Genomic DNA, 18,008 nt, shown 5'->3' with positions numbered 1-18,008 from the left:
TTTATTTGAATAAACGGTTCAAAATGAGGAGTAGAAAAATGAAGCATTCTTGTTTATTTGAATAAACGGTTCAAAATGAGGAGTAGAAAAATGAAGCATTCTTGTTTATTTGAATAAACGGTTCAAAATGAGGAGTAGAAAAATGAAGCATTCTTGTTTATTTGAATACGGTTCAAAATGAAGAGTAAAAAAATAGTTCTCTTGTTATTTAGGCATTCACTAATCTAACTATATAAACTAAGGAACTCACCTTTGTGCTGTTATTCTATAGTGTAATAACCAAGCAATCACTTTATTCAATTATTATTTATTATTATTATTATGCAAGATTTTGATGCTCGGACGCAGTGCTTATTGAATTGATATGGATTCCACAATGAGCTTAACTGTGACTTTATTATTTAAAGCCTGGTATTAAAAATATGTTGAATATTTCTAATCCAGATATTTTTGACATTGTTTTAAAACAGCAAAACTATTTTTAAAAAAGTGAAGTAAGTAGAACGATACTCTTAAACAAATGAAATAGTTGATTTAGTTTTCTGAAAGTTTTGATAATTTTCATCTAATATTGTTATACGAGTTTTTAAATAATACATTTCTGAAACAATGTCTTAATTCTAAATGCCCAATTTCAAGTCAAGTTGGTTAATAATGACGTATATCAGTTTTGACTTTTCTTAACTTTAATTAGAATTGCATTTAAAGTTATGATTTTTTTACTCGGAAATGTAAATGGGATTTTAAAGTCTTGTTATTTAATGAGTGATTTGTTTTGAAATAATTTCGGGTCCTTTTTATTTCGGGTGACTTAGAAATCGTGTTGGAACGTTCTACATAAAAATATTAATTAGTAATATTGAAGTGTTAAATTTTATCACAATATTGCATATGATTAGAAACACAATTTATTGCAAAAGTTTATTAGCCTGCTGGAAATCGTCTGCTAGGAAACTAAAATCTAGGAAAAGAAAGAATTTAAGACCAAAAGATATTTGCAACTAGAAAGTTTTAACTTTAGTTTAATTTTAAAAATAAGACTTTCATAGGGAAATTTTCAATTTTTTTATTTTATGATGGCTAATACTAAGCGGTTAAATGCAATTCATTTTTTATACCCTATAAATCTTTCATAAATAAATTACGTTGTTAAAAATATCAAATAATGAGATAACGCAATATAATTTGTGTGCATCGGAATTTTTAAAGCGCGTGTGCGTAAAAATTTTTAAAACGTGATTAGGGTTTGACAGTTTTCAAACCCGGTTTTAAAAAACCGGTTTTTTAAAGTAAATTTGTCACATTTGAAAACCGGTTTTTGAATTAAGAAAATTGGTTTTAAGAATTCATATTATTATGTAAAAATTAATTTTGAACTTATTTGATTTGCTATTCATTCTATGCAACGGGCAGCAAACACACTTTTTCAAAGTTGCAAATTGCGTTGGCCAGTGCTTGTACACTGCACAGTTGAGCCTCGAATTCGTCAATTTGTTTTTCATGAACATCCCTTTTCAATTTTTTTTTCTAGGTGAAACAAAAGTTTGATAAAGTTTATCTCTTGCTTTTCGTCGGATGTTTTGTTTATCGGTATGAAGTCGGTGCTAATAGAAACGTCAGTAATTTGACTGACTCAAGAAGAACTTTCAAAGAACGTGTGAAAATAATAAATAATTCCCCGTTTTCTGCTTCTTGATCGCAGTATGTAATGATATCGTATAAAATTTTCTTCGTACTCCTGAAAGCTTTTTTACATCACTTGAACTAGCCGTATCAATACGAAATATTCAGTTAAAATAAAATGCAGTCAGAAATGACATTACACGTGAAGAAAAAAAAAAAAAAATAGAACTAAAAAAGTATTTAATGCGAGAAATCCAAGGTCGAATGTATTCATCGTTCCGCGTCTCACCCCTTAATGAAATGGAATTGTAGAAATGTGGTCTCAGAATACGATCCGTTTCGAGTCACGACAGGTTTGCTTAATATTGTGAAGGTGAAAACTGGAAACAAAAATATAAAGTTGTTATATTTGGTAAAAATAACGTAAGTATTAAGTATGTTTAATTTTTATGTTTATATATTCTATTTTACATTTTAAAATTTAAATTTTATTAGATAAATTTTTCTATCAAAAATTAGTGTAAAATAAGAAGTTCTGGCTTCTGTTTAATGGAATTTTAAATAAAGCACAGGGTGTTAAAATATTCCATATTCTTTCGCAACGTTTTAGCATAAATTGTCTTTAGCAAGCTTTGGAATTAAGTGTTTTTTTTTCCAAAATTCTTAGAAAATGTGTAGATTGGATTATTTTAAATTACATTAATATTAATAGTAAAAATAATAAAATTGTAAAATAAACGTCAAAAATATTTATTCAATAATTTTAATTTCATTTTTAGATAAAAATGAGTAAGTCGGAAATTTGGGATAGTTTCAAAAAGTTCGGGATAGACAAGGCAATCTGCAATAAAATGTTCAGCTGCAAAAATCATTGCAATAAAATGTTGAGCTGCAAAGGATCATCTACGAGCACTCTACATAATCATTTGAAAGCAGTTCATAAAATAATTGTCGGAAATAATATAATTGTTTAGTTTCTTTAAGACCCTGAAGAAAAATTTACAAATCCAAAGACACTGAAAGCTGAATTTTCATTATTTGAACAAACGAATAAAAGAACAAAAAACTTAGATTTCTAATTTGATGCCAAACTCAGTAACTAGTGAACGAGTATTTTCAATTTCAGGCAATATTGTATCCAAAATAAGAACGAGACTTAGCCACCGTTCAGTGGATATTTTATGTTTTTTAAAATCCTATTTTCTTAGGAGAAATTAAAATGAGTGAAAATAATATAAATATTATTTGAAATTTTTGTTTGAGTTTTCGTTATTTTGTGTAAGTAATATGTATATGTAATCTTTAATTTTGTTTTTAATATTTTGACTTTGACTTTATTGATTTCGTTTTTTGTTATTTTATATAAATTAAAAAGAAATAGAATAGAGAAAAATATTTTATTTTTCCCTATTCAATTTTTTTTCATAAAAATTCGAAAACCAGCGAAAACCGGGTTTTTTGGAAATATCGAATTTGAAAACCGGTTTTTCAAAAAGTCGGTTTTTGTATAAACCCTAAACGTGATCGTTCATTTAAATCGGTAAGTAACGAAATGCATATGTTAAATATTTAAAGTAACAAGTGGTTCAAAATTGAAATGTATTGAATTTCAAAATTTTCGCAGCTCTCTTTGAGTTTAAAAATGACACCGAGCTCGCTTCAAGATTTTTTTTTCAGTTTTTCATTGAGGTGAAAACTACTGAAATGAGAACAAACCGAATTCAAGTTCCGAAATTTAACTAATATTTCTTTAAAATATGCTTAAAAATAGATAATTTGCTTTCACAATGAAATATTTTGTACTCGTAATACTACAATGGACTCTTAATTCTTTTTAATCGCGCAATTCGGTATATATATTCATAAAAATATAAATGGTTTGTGTTTATTTAAAAATTAAGCATACTATTAAAATAACTTTCAATATCAATTGGAATGCCTGTAACATTTTAATTTTCCTTAATTTTCAATTGCAGTCATATGGAAATCGTGTTGAAAAAAGCCGAAATGAGCGACTTTAATGTATTTTTTACTTAAAGATTACCTTACTGGAAATATTTTTTATTCACATGCTTTAAATTTTTTTTTTGTCGGAATGAAAACTGATTTTTATTTAAGAGATCTAAACCTAAAACGTGTGCCTGGATTTATTTAAATGCATAGAAAGAATCTTTATTATAAATTTTACAATTTTCTCAAAGTGAGATATTTATTGCTTTTTTTTAAAATGTGTAAGGTTCAAATTCTTTAAAATACGGAAAAAAATCCGTTACCGGAAAGTCATTAAAATATACTTCTCTAAACAAGTAATTTATCCGTTTCATTCAGTTATGCTTACTTTAATGTTACTTTATTCGCGCGTATTGTAAAAATAAAATTTTAAAGAAACCTCGTGCATTCATCTTTTTTCTGGTTATTTCAACCTTAATTGCGTCAGTAAAACTTGCATGGTAGAAATGACGACGGAGTTTAGTAAATTTAGATCGGATCAAATTAAATATTGATTTTAGAAAAGTCATTACTCAACTCAACATGCATATTATTCATTTCAAAACACTTGCGGTGAAATATTTCGTCATTGCCACTAAATGAACTGGCAACACCAAAAACGTCTATCAACCATACCGCAGCAGCGGGAGAACATTCGGCCTCGACGGATTTAACGTACACCAGACCCGTTTACACGACGGTTTTTCGGTGGAATCGGGTCTCGAAAGGGAAACCGTCTGGTTCCAAAGCAGATACCTAACCACCGCAACCCTTCCCTTCTGAGGTGAGTAGTGTGTATCCCCCCTCTGCTGAGCAATGTTATATGTAAATGTTTTTTTATGAAAACTAAGTTTATTAAAATTTACCGTTTCAAGGCGTGTATGTGTAATGGAGGTTGGGGGAAGAATCCTTTTGTGCTGTAATACTGTTACTTGTAAAAAAAAAAAAAAAAATCTTTTGCCTGACGTCTTTTAATTCCAGCAGTTTCAAGCTAAGAGAGATTCTATCGTATGGATTTCCTTTTTGCGCGAAAATGCCAAAGAGCTAGCATGTTAAAGCAGTCTTCGGGAAAACTGTAAAAAGAAATACGACTGAATAAAACTTGACTGACTTTTTCTTTTGTATTTTTCGAAATAAATCCGATCTTGAATAAAATTCCGCGGTGCTTTATTTTTCTACCAACTAATTTTAGATTTTGTTTGACTGTTCACTTCCGCTTTCCCTGCTCGAATGTTTTCTAGATGCTTTTTCCTTGTCTTAATGTTTTTCAGCGGTCACCCATGGCTTCTGCCGGAGAGACAACCCTTAGTTCGGAAGCTGGAGAGTTAACCCTTAATTTGGAAACGACCATAAAATTCGTGAAGCTCTGCGCCTCGAAATTCGGTTGGGAAGATTTGTCAGAAGCTACAGTGATGGACCTCGGATGCGGCAAAGATTTGAATTGCGCCAGAACCGTTCTCGAAGATTTTCCGAATGTCAAATCCATTATTGCTCTTGACGGCAACCGAGAACAGCTTGATGAAATAACTTTCAAATCTGATAAAATCATACACTTGCTTGCGGATATAAGGCATAGGTAAAAATGTATTTTCTTTAACGCCATTTAATCTGTATTTACCTTTAATTTCAACTGGTTTCCACGTGGCTGGATGTCTGAAATGTGAACAACTGCGCCATCTAGTTAATAGAAATGTAATTTTGAAATATTTGATAACTCAATCGATGGTTTATTTTATTTCGTATCAAGGGAACTATCTGGTAATAAATTTGAAGAAAAAAATATACAGTCAAGAATGTTTAATATATTTTGCAATCCGTAATGATAAAGATGGGACCCCCCCCCCCCAGAAAATAGCGTTTGGAAGTTGTTATATTATGTCCCGTTAACACTGTCTATTTTGAGACGTACCTCGTCATTTTGAACCGCAACCAGATGACGAGAACTACACCTGAGCTGGCACCCACTCTCCAAGCGTCCACACTACTCCAGCTGGAGAACGTTTGCCCCGACGAATTTAACAAGCACCAGACCCGCGTACACGACGATTCTTAGGTGGAATCTGGTTTCGAACATGAAGCCCTCTGGGTCCGAAGCCAAAACATTGCCACCCGTTCACCGCGGTCCAATTTCGTTTTAAAAAAGGACATTTCAGTGACAGTGATCGGATTTATTTTACCAAAGCGAAGAATTTAAAAGTATGAGGAGCTGTAAAAAATATTAAGGAAGCAACCAGTAAATATTATAAAGAAAATTCTCAAATATTCTTTAAAAATTTTAAATTGTGAAAATTTGGAATTGAGTGTTTCTATCTGCGTCTCATCCTTTTACGATTTTGATTTTTTTTTTTTTTTACTAAATTTTCTACTATTCAATATTTTAAACACTTTTTTATATAACTTTTTCTCATGTACATATGTAATATTTCCTGTTCAAGGTAATATCCATAAAGTAACTTTGGACGAGTTTTTGGAATTTAACAAGTTTCTAAGAAATACTTATTCTTACTATGGTGTTACTTACTATGGTATACGTTACCAGGATAACCAAAAATCTATTTTTAATGTTTTTGTCTGTCTTCATTACAACTTATGTTGAGAAAGAGTTGTGAAGCACAAAGAGTTAAAAAGTAGAAGTACATAATTTTGAGTAAAAGGATGAGAAAAAATAGCACTATGAATATAAACACATAATATGAAAACCAGAGAAATGAAATTATTTGATTTTATAAAAGTAAATATGTTATATAAAAGTTATGTGCGAGATTTGTTAAAGATTTGTTAGTGTATTGGTCTTAGATGACATACTTTATTACTTGCATTCGCAGGAGAGAAATTCGTCAGTATGAAGGAAAAATCGACAAAATCATTTCAACTCACGTTCTCCATCAGATTCCCAGCAAAGAAAGAGTATTTAGGAATGTTTATCGATTATTGAAATCTGGAGGGGAGGCTGCATTTCTCTTCACATCGGATTTGGGAATCTACCATGTTTTAGAGAGCCTGCAAATGGATGACAAGTATAAGGATTACTTCAAGGTAATGTATTGATAATTCAGTTGTATGACAAACTTACCAACCCTAACAGAACCCTGAAATAGTTTTCTTCGAATGTAATAATCCACTAGATGGTGATCTCTTTCAACCTCCACCTTGTTTGTAAAGATTTTGGATTGAGATTTTAGTTTATATTAACGTCCCATTTTAAAACAACACCAGGGCTATTTGGGACGGCAACATTAAGGCTATTTTGGCTCGTAATTTTGAACCTCAACCAGATGACGAAGACGACACCTGAGCTGGCACCTCCCTCCTCCACACTATGCCACACCAGCGGGAAGACGTATGGCCCGGACGGATTTAACGTGCATCAAACCCTCATACAAGCCGGTTCTTCGGTGGAATTGGGTCTCGAACCTGAAAGTCTTCGGTTCCGTGGCTGACACCTTACCACCAGGCCACCGTAGTCCGTGTCTTGGATTGAGAAGCTAAGATGAACTAACTAGAGTTGGCAATTCAGATGATCAATTTGGTTGATACATCCCGGCATTGTAAATTTAACCTAACAGAGCATCGTGAAGCTATTTGACTACATGCCTTTAAATAGAACTTCACTTGGCTGTTCCGAAGGGCAAAAAGCATTTGAAAATCCCTTTTTTAAATGTTTTTCATAAATATTTGTAGAAAAGACCTACATACGGCAATAGCTGTGCTGGAATCAGACTTAAGATGGAAGTTACGTAAAATGATGCCAAGACGACTGTTGTATTAATAGTTCTACCATTAAAAAGACTATCAAAATATATATTTGCATTGTAAAATAAAATTTGTAAAAAAAATATTTTTATTGCAGAATTGTTATGACTTGTGTCACTGAGATATAATTTAATTCACTTCACATATTTTAATTTTTTTTTAAATTTCCCGAAAAAATCTAATTTAGTTTTTCTAAATTATATGCAGATATTCAAAATACATTGTTTTTGTAAAAAGTCATGGATTCTTGTACTAAATGCAAAATATTTTATTTAATATGGATTAAAAATCCTAATACTCAAGACTATCTTCATGTATTGATCTAAAATTCGAAACTGAATAATTTATTAGAATGCTCGAGAGAAACCTCATTGATAGAGAAAATAGCACTTTGCAGAGCTGTCCAATATGCTGTTACATAAACGGATGCATCACACCGACTACAACTTATTGAAGTAACTTATAAAATTCATCCGCACTTTTTGATTGTCGTAAGATGTACATAGGTTTTCAAAATTTCTGTCAATATCTGTGATTGAAGTGTTTTCTCATATCATAACCATTGAAACTTTTAATTGGATTAAATAGCTCGTTCTGCCTTAAAACTATTCAATACCATGTTTCAAGGCGAAATTAAATAGTTAAACGGAATAAATTCAATAAGTTTTAATGGAACCTATTTACACGTGATTCGATGGGAAAACTGTTTTATCGATCCGAGTGATCATGAAACGTCCTTTATGATTCAAATATTTACCTTGTCAGTTTCAATGTTCATTAAACATCTGTACTTGTAATGCCACTTTTTTTCTGGTAATAATAACGACCATTTAAGATTCCTCGTGTCCACGGACTCCGATGTAATGATGAGTCATTCTTTTCGTATTGAAATCCGAGTACCGTTACTGTAAAATGAACGACTGATTCTAGAAACCGATTAATCAGTTTTAGAGCCTGCCGCACCAGTTGGTTTGAAATTACTTACAAAATTGCTTTTATTTAAGACTACATGAATTTGAGTCATCTCGTTTAAAGACTCTTAAAGATCTTAAAGATCAAACTCTTTTAAGATTTGGTTTAATCGCCTATCTACACCGTAGATTTAAATCTATGTAGAAAATTCATCCATCCAGCTCACTTTTAGTAGTTACAGAATTACTACATCATCCACCTGTTTTAAATAGCGTCTGAATGACCGTGTTCAGACAGAAATCAAAAATGTGTTATCTCCTCACGCGGGGAGAAATGAAACGTGGTAATTCAATAAAATCTGGAGTTATTTCTTCAACCATTGTAATAGTGATTCTTAGACTGATTTTGCATATACGAAGCATACTGAGTCAATAGGATCCATAAACAAAGTGGGATATCTTTACAGATAGCTTTCACTGTATCTAGAGTTATGCTTCTTTTGGAAAATCGCTGACAAAATAACATATAAGAAATATACTTTTATCTAAATATTGAGATCAAAGCTTCATTTTAAAGTTTTTTCGCTATCTTTTTAATTACTTGTCCTTCACTTATTTTTTTTAGACAAAGTATATTCAAAATATTGCTATAGCCGAAATTTCCGATGAATTCTTGGAAATTTCGATGTTTTTGATCTCCAAGAATTAAAAATTACATTATTTGAGTCGTCTGCATGATTTCTCGACCTAGATGTGCTGGCCTTTGTAATAGAGAATCATAATAAAAATCGCAAAGCAAACGGAACACTTTTCGTGATGTTTAGTGGCGCCATCTAATGAACTAATTTACTACAAAAATGTCAGTTCTCATGAATGGTTTCCGCACGCGCTTTTCGTGATTAAATGCAGATCGGAACGTCCAACAAAAGTTTGATACCTTAATTTTTTAGGTTTTTTTTTTATTTGCTTAAACCTCGTATTCAGCCCACGTTTTGATTCGGCCTGAAAATCTGTCCGAAAATAGAGAAATTCATCAATCAATAAAAGCATCCACTTTGAAATCGTGGACGCTCCATTGTTTTCAGTGTATTGCATAATGATATGAGCAGGCACCGTGGGGAACTTCCAAAATAGAGGGGGGGGGGAGTCTTGGAAATACATTTTTTGCCATCTCCTTTTTAATCAAAGAAGAAATTTTCTATTGATTTTTAAAAGTTGAATTTCGCAAATCGGAATGCCCATAAACTGGTATCGAAACGCATTTTACAATTATCGAAACAAATGTTGGTTTTTATCTATGATAAATCTATATTTTTTACATTTTCATTTTCTTTTTCAAAGCTTGATCTAATTACAGGGTTCAGACATCACAGAATTATATTCAAGCAAAATTAAATCAGATGACTACAGAGAAATGCTCGGAAGACTTGGATTTGAAGTCATCGAAATAACTGAAACAAAGGACCATATGTCTGTCGAACACTTTGGATTATTTGAAAGTAAGTATTTGGTATACTAGCTTACAGAAACGGTACACATTTCAGAGATATTTGGCTTATAAAATATCTAATTCTAAGAGATTGCGCAAACACTTAAAATAAATTTAAAAACACACACAAATATCTTAGGATATATTGAACATTTTCTTCAAATCGGTACAGGATGTTATTATTCATTTAAGGAAATGATCGTAATCTTCCTATTAGGGAATGTCATATTTAAAATTGGCGACATTTTATTTTTGCATATAATTGTCGTGTTTCTCTGTGAAGATCGCGATTTTACACGTGAAATTGTGTACGTAATATTGAAGTTAATGCAATACTTCTAAAAATACTTCTAAAAATATTTCTTAATTTGGATGCTTTTGTGTATTATTTATAGTTTATTGGTTTGATCCTTAGTCACACAAATCACGTATTATTTTTGTTAAAGTATAAGCATACGTAAAATTATGTTTTCAAAAATTTCTAAGGCCTGCGCTCCTTGTTTGTTTATATATCATTGCATAGTTCATATCCTAATATTCAGATAGGCTTAGCAATCAATATGGCTAGTCAATCATGCTGAGTCAATAAATGGATTTTTGAAAGATATTCCAATGAGAGGGTTATAAATGAAGAAATCGAACGTAGTAAGACTAACCCATTCATAAAACAAATTTGAATTCTTATAGGAAAAAATGGCAATGATTCGGGAATTTCACATTTGATATAGTAATAAAACCTTAACAGTATTTTGAGAATTTCTAACGATTTTTTTTCTTGCTTTATTTCAGACACATTGTTCAAATTCGTAGCTGCAGCTTTTTCTGTGCCTTCCGAATTGGTTACTGAAATAAATGAGGCGGCTTCGCATCTTTATCTAACTAAATTCTGCGAGCAAAGTTCTATATACGCATCGACCGAGATGTCCATTTTTGTGAAAAAGCCCTCCGAACTTCCATCCGATTCATGCTCCAATTCTTAAGACTAGTGGAACATTTTAAACTGCTTTGTATTTTTATGCATGTTTTAAAGCAGATAATTTTAATAAAATTTTAAACTTTTTATCTTAAATTGAATGTTTCTGAAATACATGCGAAAATAATTTGAAGTCCGAGTCTTTGGTTACTGAAATGGAAAACGTGGATTCTACACCTTTTAGGTTAATTTTGGATTTAATGGGGAAAAAGCAAGGAAATGGGAAGGTGAGCTTATCTTCGTGTATACGCCAAATTTCTATTTAATTTATCACGGCCAATTGCATTCTGTTTTTGCATGGTGTGGAAGTCTTACTAAAGGATCAACTCAACAATGTTAGAAGTTCAAGTCTAACTTCTTGAACGTTTGAAAGAGGGTGCTACGTCAAAACATCCAGAGGTGGTGGTCTCTCCAAAGCCTTCTCGCGTACTCTATAATAATGATGTTATCCCAGAAAATGGTATTGACGTACAGTAATCATGAAATACTAACTTTTGGTGTGAATTTAGTATATTTACTGAATAGATCGCATGATCCGTGGCCAGTTATTTTGACGGTTACACTGGGACTGTGGTGGCCTGGTGGTAAGATCTCGGCTTCGGAGCCGGAGCATTTCCAGTTCGAGACCCGATTCCACCAAAGAACCGTCGTGTCACTGGGTCTAGTGGATGTTGAATCCGTCGGGACCAAACGTCTTCCAGCTGGCGCGGTGTGGAAGTTTCGAGAGGAGGATGCCAGCGTATGTGGCGTCCTCTTCCACTGACCGTGGTTTGAGGTCCGTCCCAAAATAGCTCGAGTATTGCTTTAAAACGAGACGTAAGTATAACTCAACTGAACTTGCCGATTGTTCTCTGGCATGCGGTAAATAGTATCTAGAAAATCGAATTTTTGTTTTAGAAACGTTTTTCCCTACCGACTGAAACAATTTTACATAGGGCTATACTAGTAGACACAGAATCGGATACCAAATTTCACATATCTAAATCATTGGGTTATAGAGTTTACATGTTTCAGAAAATAGACGCATGGTCAGCATGTTGTTAGATTTAGCTCAAAATGAGTTGGATGTCTATACTAGAGCTGCTAAATCTATGATGCAAATTTTATTTATCTAGCTCTCTTCGTTTTGTAGTTATCGTGTTAACTTATATTCGAACAGTCGGACAGACTACCTCTGAAAGGATTTTGTTTAAATGTCGATAGATATCTACACATTTGTTCTGAAGATTGTACATCAAATCTCGTCTATCTAAATCAAAGCATTTGAGTTACCTGCGTCACAGACAGACGGACATTTTTCAAAAATGTGCTTTTCGAATTCAGGGAGATCTAAATTCTCCAAAATCTCGAGTTCGATTTTTTTGTCTATTACTATACTTCATATTTGAGAAAGTGTAAAAAAAAATGCGAATTCCATTAAATGACTCTTAAGGATAATCCGTCTTTTTGTCGCGTAATAACAAAATATCAGTTATAAGGAAATTTTCTGCCAATAGGATTTTCCAGTTTGAATAAAATTTTCACACGCCATAAAAAAAACTCGATTTTTTAAAAAAATTTTAATACTTATGAAAAAAACCCATGAAAAAGCCGATTTTATTTAGTTTCTTCAATATCAGTATATTGTAAAAAAAATTAAATGGCTAGGTTTCATTTTGATGCTCCATAATACAATAATTTGACCTTACAATATTGAAATACGAATAACACAGATTAAAAAGTAAGATTTCAATTTTGTTAAAACTATGAAGAATAAGTGCAAAACAAAAGATTGTAAAAAGGCCTTGTACAACTTTCATTTAAAAAAGAAAGCAACTGCAGTTTGAGGGGTTTTCTGAATACAAATTGATTGTTTAGCGCGCGACATCTTTCATGCGGTTGTCTAGTCAGTACCAAATACGTGACTTCTTTAAATATAATGTGGGTGTCATTTATATAGACAGATGATGATCTCAAATAAAAAATGATCTACCAAATAGACCAAATCTGGTTCCCAAACAGCGAATGATCAAACAATTCGGATTTCATTGCATACTAGCTGGTACCCGGCGCGTTACTGCCGCAGAAGAAATAATGTTAGAAATATCGTTCGGAATTTGAAATGGCTATCTTGTTTAATTAGGAATGGTAGAAAGAATATTTATTTTCTCCTCCAGAATGAATACATTCACTGAAATTGATTGATATGTAAAGGAGCAGTATAAATGATATATTTTTTTTTTAACTTTATTATTCAATTGCTTTAGGGTAGAAAATATTTTGTTTTTAAGTCTTCAGTAAAAACAAATTTCTTGACTGTCCGACTCGTGAGTATCCAACATACAAATGGCCATGTGAAAAACATGGATTTCCTAGGTTCAATCCCTCCTACTTGATCTTCCGCCTTGTTGATGGTCATCGAGAATGCAAGTCGAATGGGGAACTGCAGTCGTTTGAAATCAAAAAAGCATGCCGGTGGGAATAATGGGAATGCGTAAAATGAACACATCTTCTCCATTCCACTTTCTGTTAAGAATATTTCCATCGATAGAAAGGTACAAGACGATTTTTTTTTTTTGTAAATTTTGCTTTCAAAATCAATGCTAATAATACTACTCGTCTTTAACCTTAGCGGAAGTGCAAGCAATAAGTTGGCGAAGTTTCATAGCAATCAGATACAGCAGCGCATAAAAAAAAAAAAACAACGAGCAAACAAAAATTTATTTTTATATATTAGATGACTGACGTTTGTTACCATTATTGTTCTAATATCAATTCTCAGGGCAGAGAGAAATCAATGTGAATTTAGATAGGCAAATAAAACATATGCAAAAACCTCAAATAGTTTTATTGAAATAGTATAAAGGCTTCAAAAATGCGATCATACACTAATAAAAATTATTTTTCAAAACTGTTTATATTGTTTTTAAAATTTCAAAACGGCTACCTCACAATGAGTCTCAGATTATTAAAAGATGATATCGTATAATCTATTTAAATATTAGCCAAGATACATTTTTACTTGTGATCGGAATTTCATTTTTATAAGATCTTTACAATTTTTCTTCATGTTTCATTCATCCTGACTGCTGAAAGAGAATTTTTCAGATATTTTTTTAGACCGGCAACTGCATAAATATAGCTGTGCATATGTAACCGAGTTCATCATTTGTCACTTAAAGACAGACCTTTTTGAATTCGTTGGTAAAGATCTGTAGAGTGTGTACTGAACAAAAATCAATTATTTTTTTAATTCTGAGAAAATGCTATTCAAAATTATCTGAATATATTTATCTGAATATATCAGCGTACTATTGTACAAAATGGAAACTTTCAAAGAGTTTCTAAAAAGGGATACACAGCCTGTCAAAAAAAGTGTTGGGACACACCAAGTTCACAGATTTTTATCAAATGTTACTTAAATATACAAATGAAACCAAAACGAAGAAGCAAATATTATTTTTATATATACAAATTATAATAATTTCAACAAAACTCTTACATTAATGCAATTGTGGTTATAACTGAAAATAAAAGAAATCAATTAAAAAGACGTGCTCAAAAAAGTATTGGGACACTTCCTATTAAATTAAGAATGCGACAATGCACTTGCATAGGGAAAAAGTATGTCGAAAATTTCGAAAACTTTCATTGTAACCATAATCGTGGTAGCTCTATGAATTTAAATCATAACCTCGAATGCATACCTTCAAACAAACTATATATGAAATTTCCTTTTGATTGGGTGAGCATATAGACGTAGGGGCTCATATATCGGCTCATATATTTTATAACAATTATTAATTCTTTCATTCTTTAGGTTTGTTCATTATCTAACTAGATGACATTTGTCGTTTAGAGAAAATGCTCTTGCTGATTCAGTTAAGAATCCAAAGAATATTCTTAGATGGTTGCGGATTATGTGCGACATCCATGAGATTCAGAGGTACTGACATTAAGGGGTTAAATCTATTATTGTAGTTCAAACATTGTCATGCGCGGGGGATGTTGAACTTTAGAGGATGGAAAGGTGACATAGGGTTCACCATCAATGAATGCCCATGGTGCAAAGGAATTTCAATAACACATACTGTTTAAGCTTTGGCGTTCTGTAGCTTTCACGTGCTATTAGTATCAGGAGGTTTCTGTGCTGCTTACATGACTCTATTCAAGAAGAAAAAAGCTCTTCAAGACTTTAGTTTTAATAGTTACGATTTTCTCAGTCAGTACAACTTTTGAATTTTGAACATTATTAACTATAATATAAACAATGAATATCTTCATGCCAATTCAACACAAACAAAAGATTAAAATGCTAATAAAAAGTATCGGAATAGAGTTCCGAAAAATTCCTTCTGGATCAGCGGTGCTGAGAGAAAAGTTAAGATACGTATAAATTTTCGCTTAAGATAGAATGGAAAACTCACATTTAAAGCATATTTTATTAAAAAGCAAATTTTTAAAAAAAATTGTGAAATTTTCTACAGTACTGATACTTTTTTATTTCCCCTTCCTCCTATTTCCCCTTTCCTATCCACACTGAACCCTTTGTTTATATTTTAGTTGACTAAGCAATCCTGAAGATTCCGACGATCGTATCAGATGGCTCTGATAACTAACCACTTATCTCTGTTTCTTTTTTGCTTATCTCTTCTTATTAAAATTACATCCACTACCATTTCTGGGTATGTAAGGTTCAGTCTTCCTGCGAAAGGAGTTTTTTGAAGCTCTATTTATTTCACAGATGCAGCGGGACTACATTATGAGGTAAGAAGACTATTTTAGATTTTTTTTATTTTTTTAATATTTTGTATATATTTACCATCTTTGATATATATCATCTTTGAGAACTTAGCAAGGACATTCAGAACAACGAATCAGGAGCTCTATTAACGAACCAGTGTGGGTGGTCTTCCCAAAACTTTCTCGCATACTCTCTCATAAATGTGTTATCACAGAGAATGCTTTGCATGGCATTGCCATACAACAGTTACGAAATATTAACCATTGGCGTGAATTTAGAATTTTTATTGAATCTATCGTGTCATCTTTGGCGACTTACTTGGCGATTAATTTCTAGCATGCTGTTAATAGTATCCGAAAATCGAATTTGTTTTTAAGATGCATTTTTCTCAACGGGTTGAAACGAAAATTCGACACGAAACATGCACAGTTATAGTCACAAAATGACAAATGAAATATGATATATTGAAGTCGTTTTGTTTTCGAATCATCGGGTTTACATGTTTTTGAAAGTACAGGCGGTTAACGATTTGTAACATTCGGCTCAAAATTCCATAGGTGTCTAGACAATAGAAGTTCATTCTGCGTTCCGAATTTCATATAACTAGATCTCTTTGTTTTATAGTTATCCTGTTAACATATATTCGAAAAGCCGGATAGACAGAATTCTGAAAGATAACAGAGTACGGTTTAAAGACAGTATTCCAAATTTCATTTTTCTTGCTCATAGCGTTTTGTGTTCTCTTTTTCACAGACAAACAAACAGCCGTTTTGTAAAAAAGTGGTTTACTATTCCTGCTGCTTTTTCTATGTTGGCAGTGTAAATTGTTTTAAAAGTGAATGATAAGTATATGTGTCAATGATAAATAATCCTTTATGTCAACGAAAAATAATCTCTTGTTCAATGAAAACTTTAATTTTAAAGATCAAGTTTTAGCCAGTATGTGAATACTTTGTAGAATTAATGGGTGTTTTGCAAATTAATATATATATATATATATATATATATATATATATATATATATATATATATATATATATATATATAACAAAATTTGTGCCTTGTGGTACAGCAATTGGACAGATTTCTTCTATTCTGTACCGATTTCGTCCATTTTCAACCCATTCATTTTGCAAACGTAACCAACCAATCAGTGCTCTATCATTATTATGCAGTATAATCCAAAATACTTCCTTTTGTTTGGATAAGAGGAATTTCATAAAAGTGGCCGACATGAATATGTTAATATCGTTAAAATAGCTGCTGTAGAAGGTTAGCATTAATAAGAAAAATTTGGTCCTCTCAATCAATCATCCTATTATAACAAAAATATAATAAAATCAAGGGTAATGACCTCTCCCAAACTTTATCGCATTCTTTCCAATGAAGGTGTTCTTCTAAAGAATGTCCTTCTAGGGTATTGGCGTGCAATAATCAAGAAATATTAACCATTGGCGAGAATTTAGCATTTTTACCGAATCTATCATATCCTCCTTGGCGAAATTTTTGGCGATGAATTCTTGGCATGCAATGAGTAGAATCCCAAAATGGAATTTGTGTTTAAGACACGTTATTTCCAGCCATTAGAAACAAAAAGTTGGCGCAGAACTGCAATGATAGTCACAAAACGACATACCAAATTTGATATATTTAAATTAAGGGGTTTTTAAGCATTTGCTGTAACATGTTGTTGAAAAAAGAGTTCGACAGACGGTCAACACCTGATCAGATTTCGCTACCAATCTGATAGGTGATTACGTTATTAATGTTAAGTATGTGTACTGCATTTTATCCATCAATCGCTCTTTGTCTTGTAGCTATTATGTTCACTTATATTCGTACACCGAACAGACAGACTTACTCTAATTGAATATCCTTCAAAATGCGATAGACATCTACGAATATAATATGAAGATTGTGTACTTAATTTCAGCCGTTCTGACTCAAAGCATTTTTGAGTTATTTTCGTTACGGGAAGACAAGCAGACATTTTCCAAACATCTGCTTTTCGAATTCTGAGAGGTCTAAAACGTAGAGATTTGACAAAATTTCGTTCGAAAATTTTGACGATTACATTACTTTACGAAGCATAGAGAAAGTAAATTTAGTTACTCTATTATAAGTAAAAGTTACAAAATAATAATGAAGCATTCTGATTGCTTAACTATACATGAAAGTGGTGAAATTGTTAAGTTGGCTGTGTAAACTGGCGATTTTTTGTTGTTGTTGAAACTAAGGGCTGTAACAGAGCTTTATTTTCATATATCTTTCAAAATGAAGAAGAAAAAGATGGATAACCAATGAAACATCGTAGCATTCATATAGAACAAATATTTTCCGAATGCATATAATGCTTGGATATAGGGATGAGATTTCTCTTCTTAGAGAATGTACCTTGAAGTCGTATGTTTTCAATTTTTCTCAGAAAAGTAGAATGGGGGGGGGGGTTGGCAACCCTTAGTGATTTATCTAGGGGGTCATAAGATTTTGATTCAAATAAAACTTTCCGAAATCAGCATAGTGATTGGGAATGGGGAACTCTGTTGT

The 18,008-nt window shown here is 32.0% G+C and overlaps 1 protein-coding gene across 2 annotated transcripts; it reads left to right on the top strand.

Annotated features, from left to right (window-relative positions):
- The first annotated feature begins 299 nt into the window (after positions 1-299).
- LOC129976487 (uncharacterized) lies at positions 300-10,783 on the top strand. 2 transcript variants are annotated; one of them, XM_056090095.1, is made up of 5 exons: positions 300-494; positions 4,884-5,188; positions 6,438-6,648; positions 9,634-9,775; positions 10,555-10,783. In XM_056090095.1, the coding sequence occupies exons 2-5, from the start codon at positions 4,893-4,895 to the stop codon at positions 10,743-10,745; spliced, it is 840 nt and encodes a 279-aa protein (XP_055946070.1). In that variant the 5' UTR covers positions 300-494; positions 4,884-4,892; the 3' UTR covers positions 10,746-10,783. The 2 variants fall into 2 exon arrangements, with proteins under 2 accessions (XP_055946070.1, XP_055946071.1); XM_056090096.1 differs by lacking the exon at positions 300-494 and adding an exon at positions 4,311-4,396.
- Positions 10,784-18,008: the final 7,225 nt, after the last annotated feature.

The sequence above is a fragment of the Argiope bruennichi genome, chromosome 7 (assembly GCF_947563725.1).
Source record: "Argiope bruennichi chromosome 7, qqArgBrue1.1, whole genome shotgun sequence".
NCBI classification, from domain to species: Eukaryota; Metazoa; Arthropoda; class Arachnida; order Araneae; family Araneidae; genus Argiope; species Argiope bruennichi.
The sequence above is the reverse complement of the archived record's forward strand: the minus strand, read 5'-3'. Positions and strand labels throughout refer to the sequence as shown.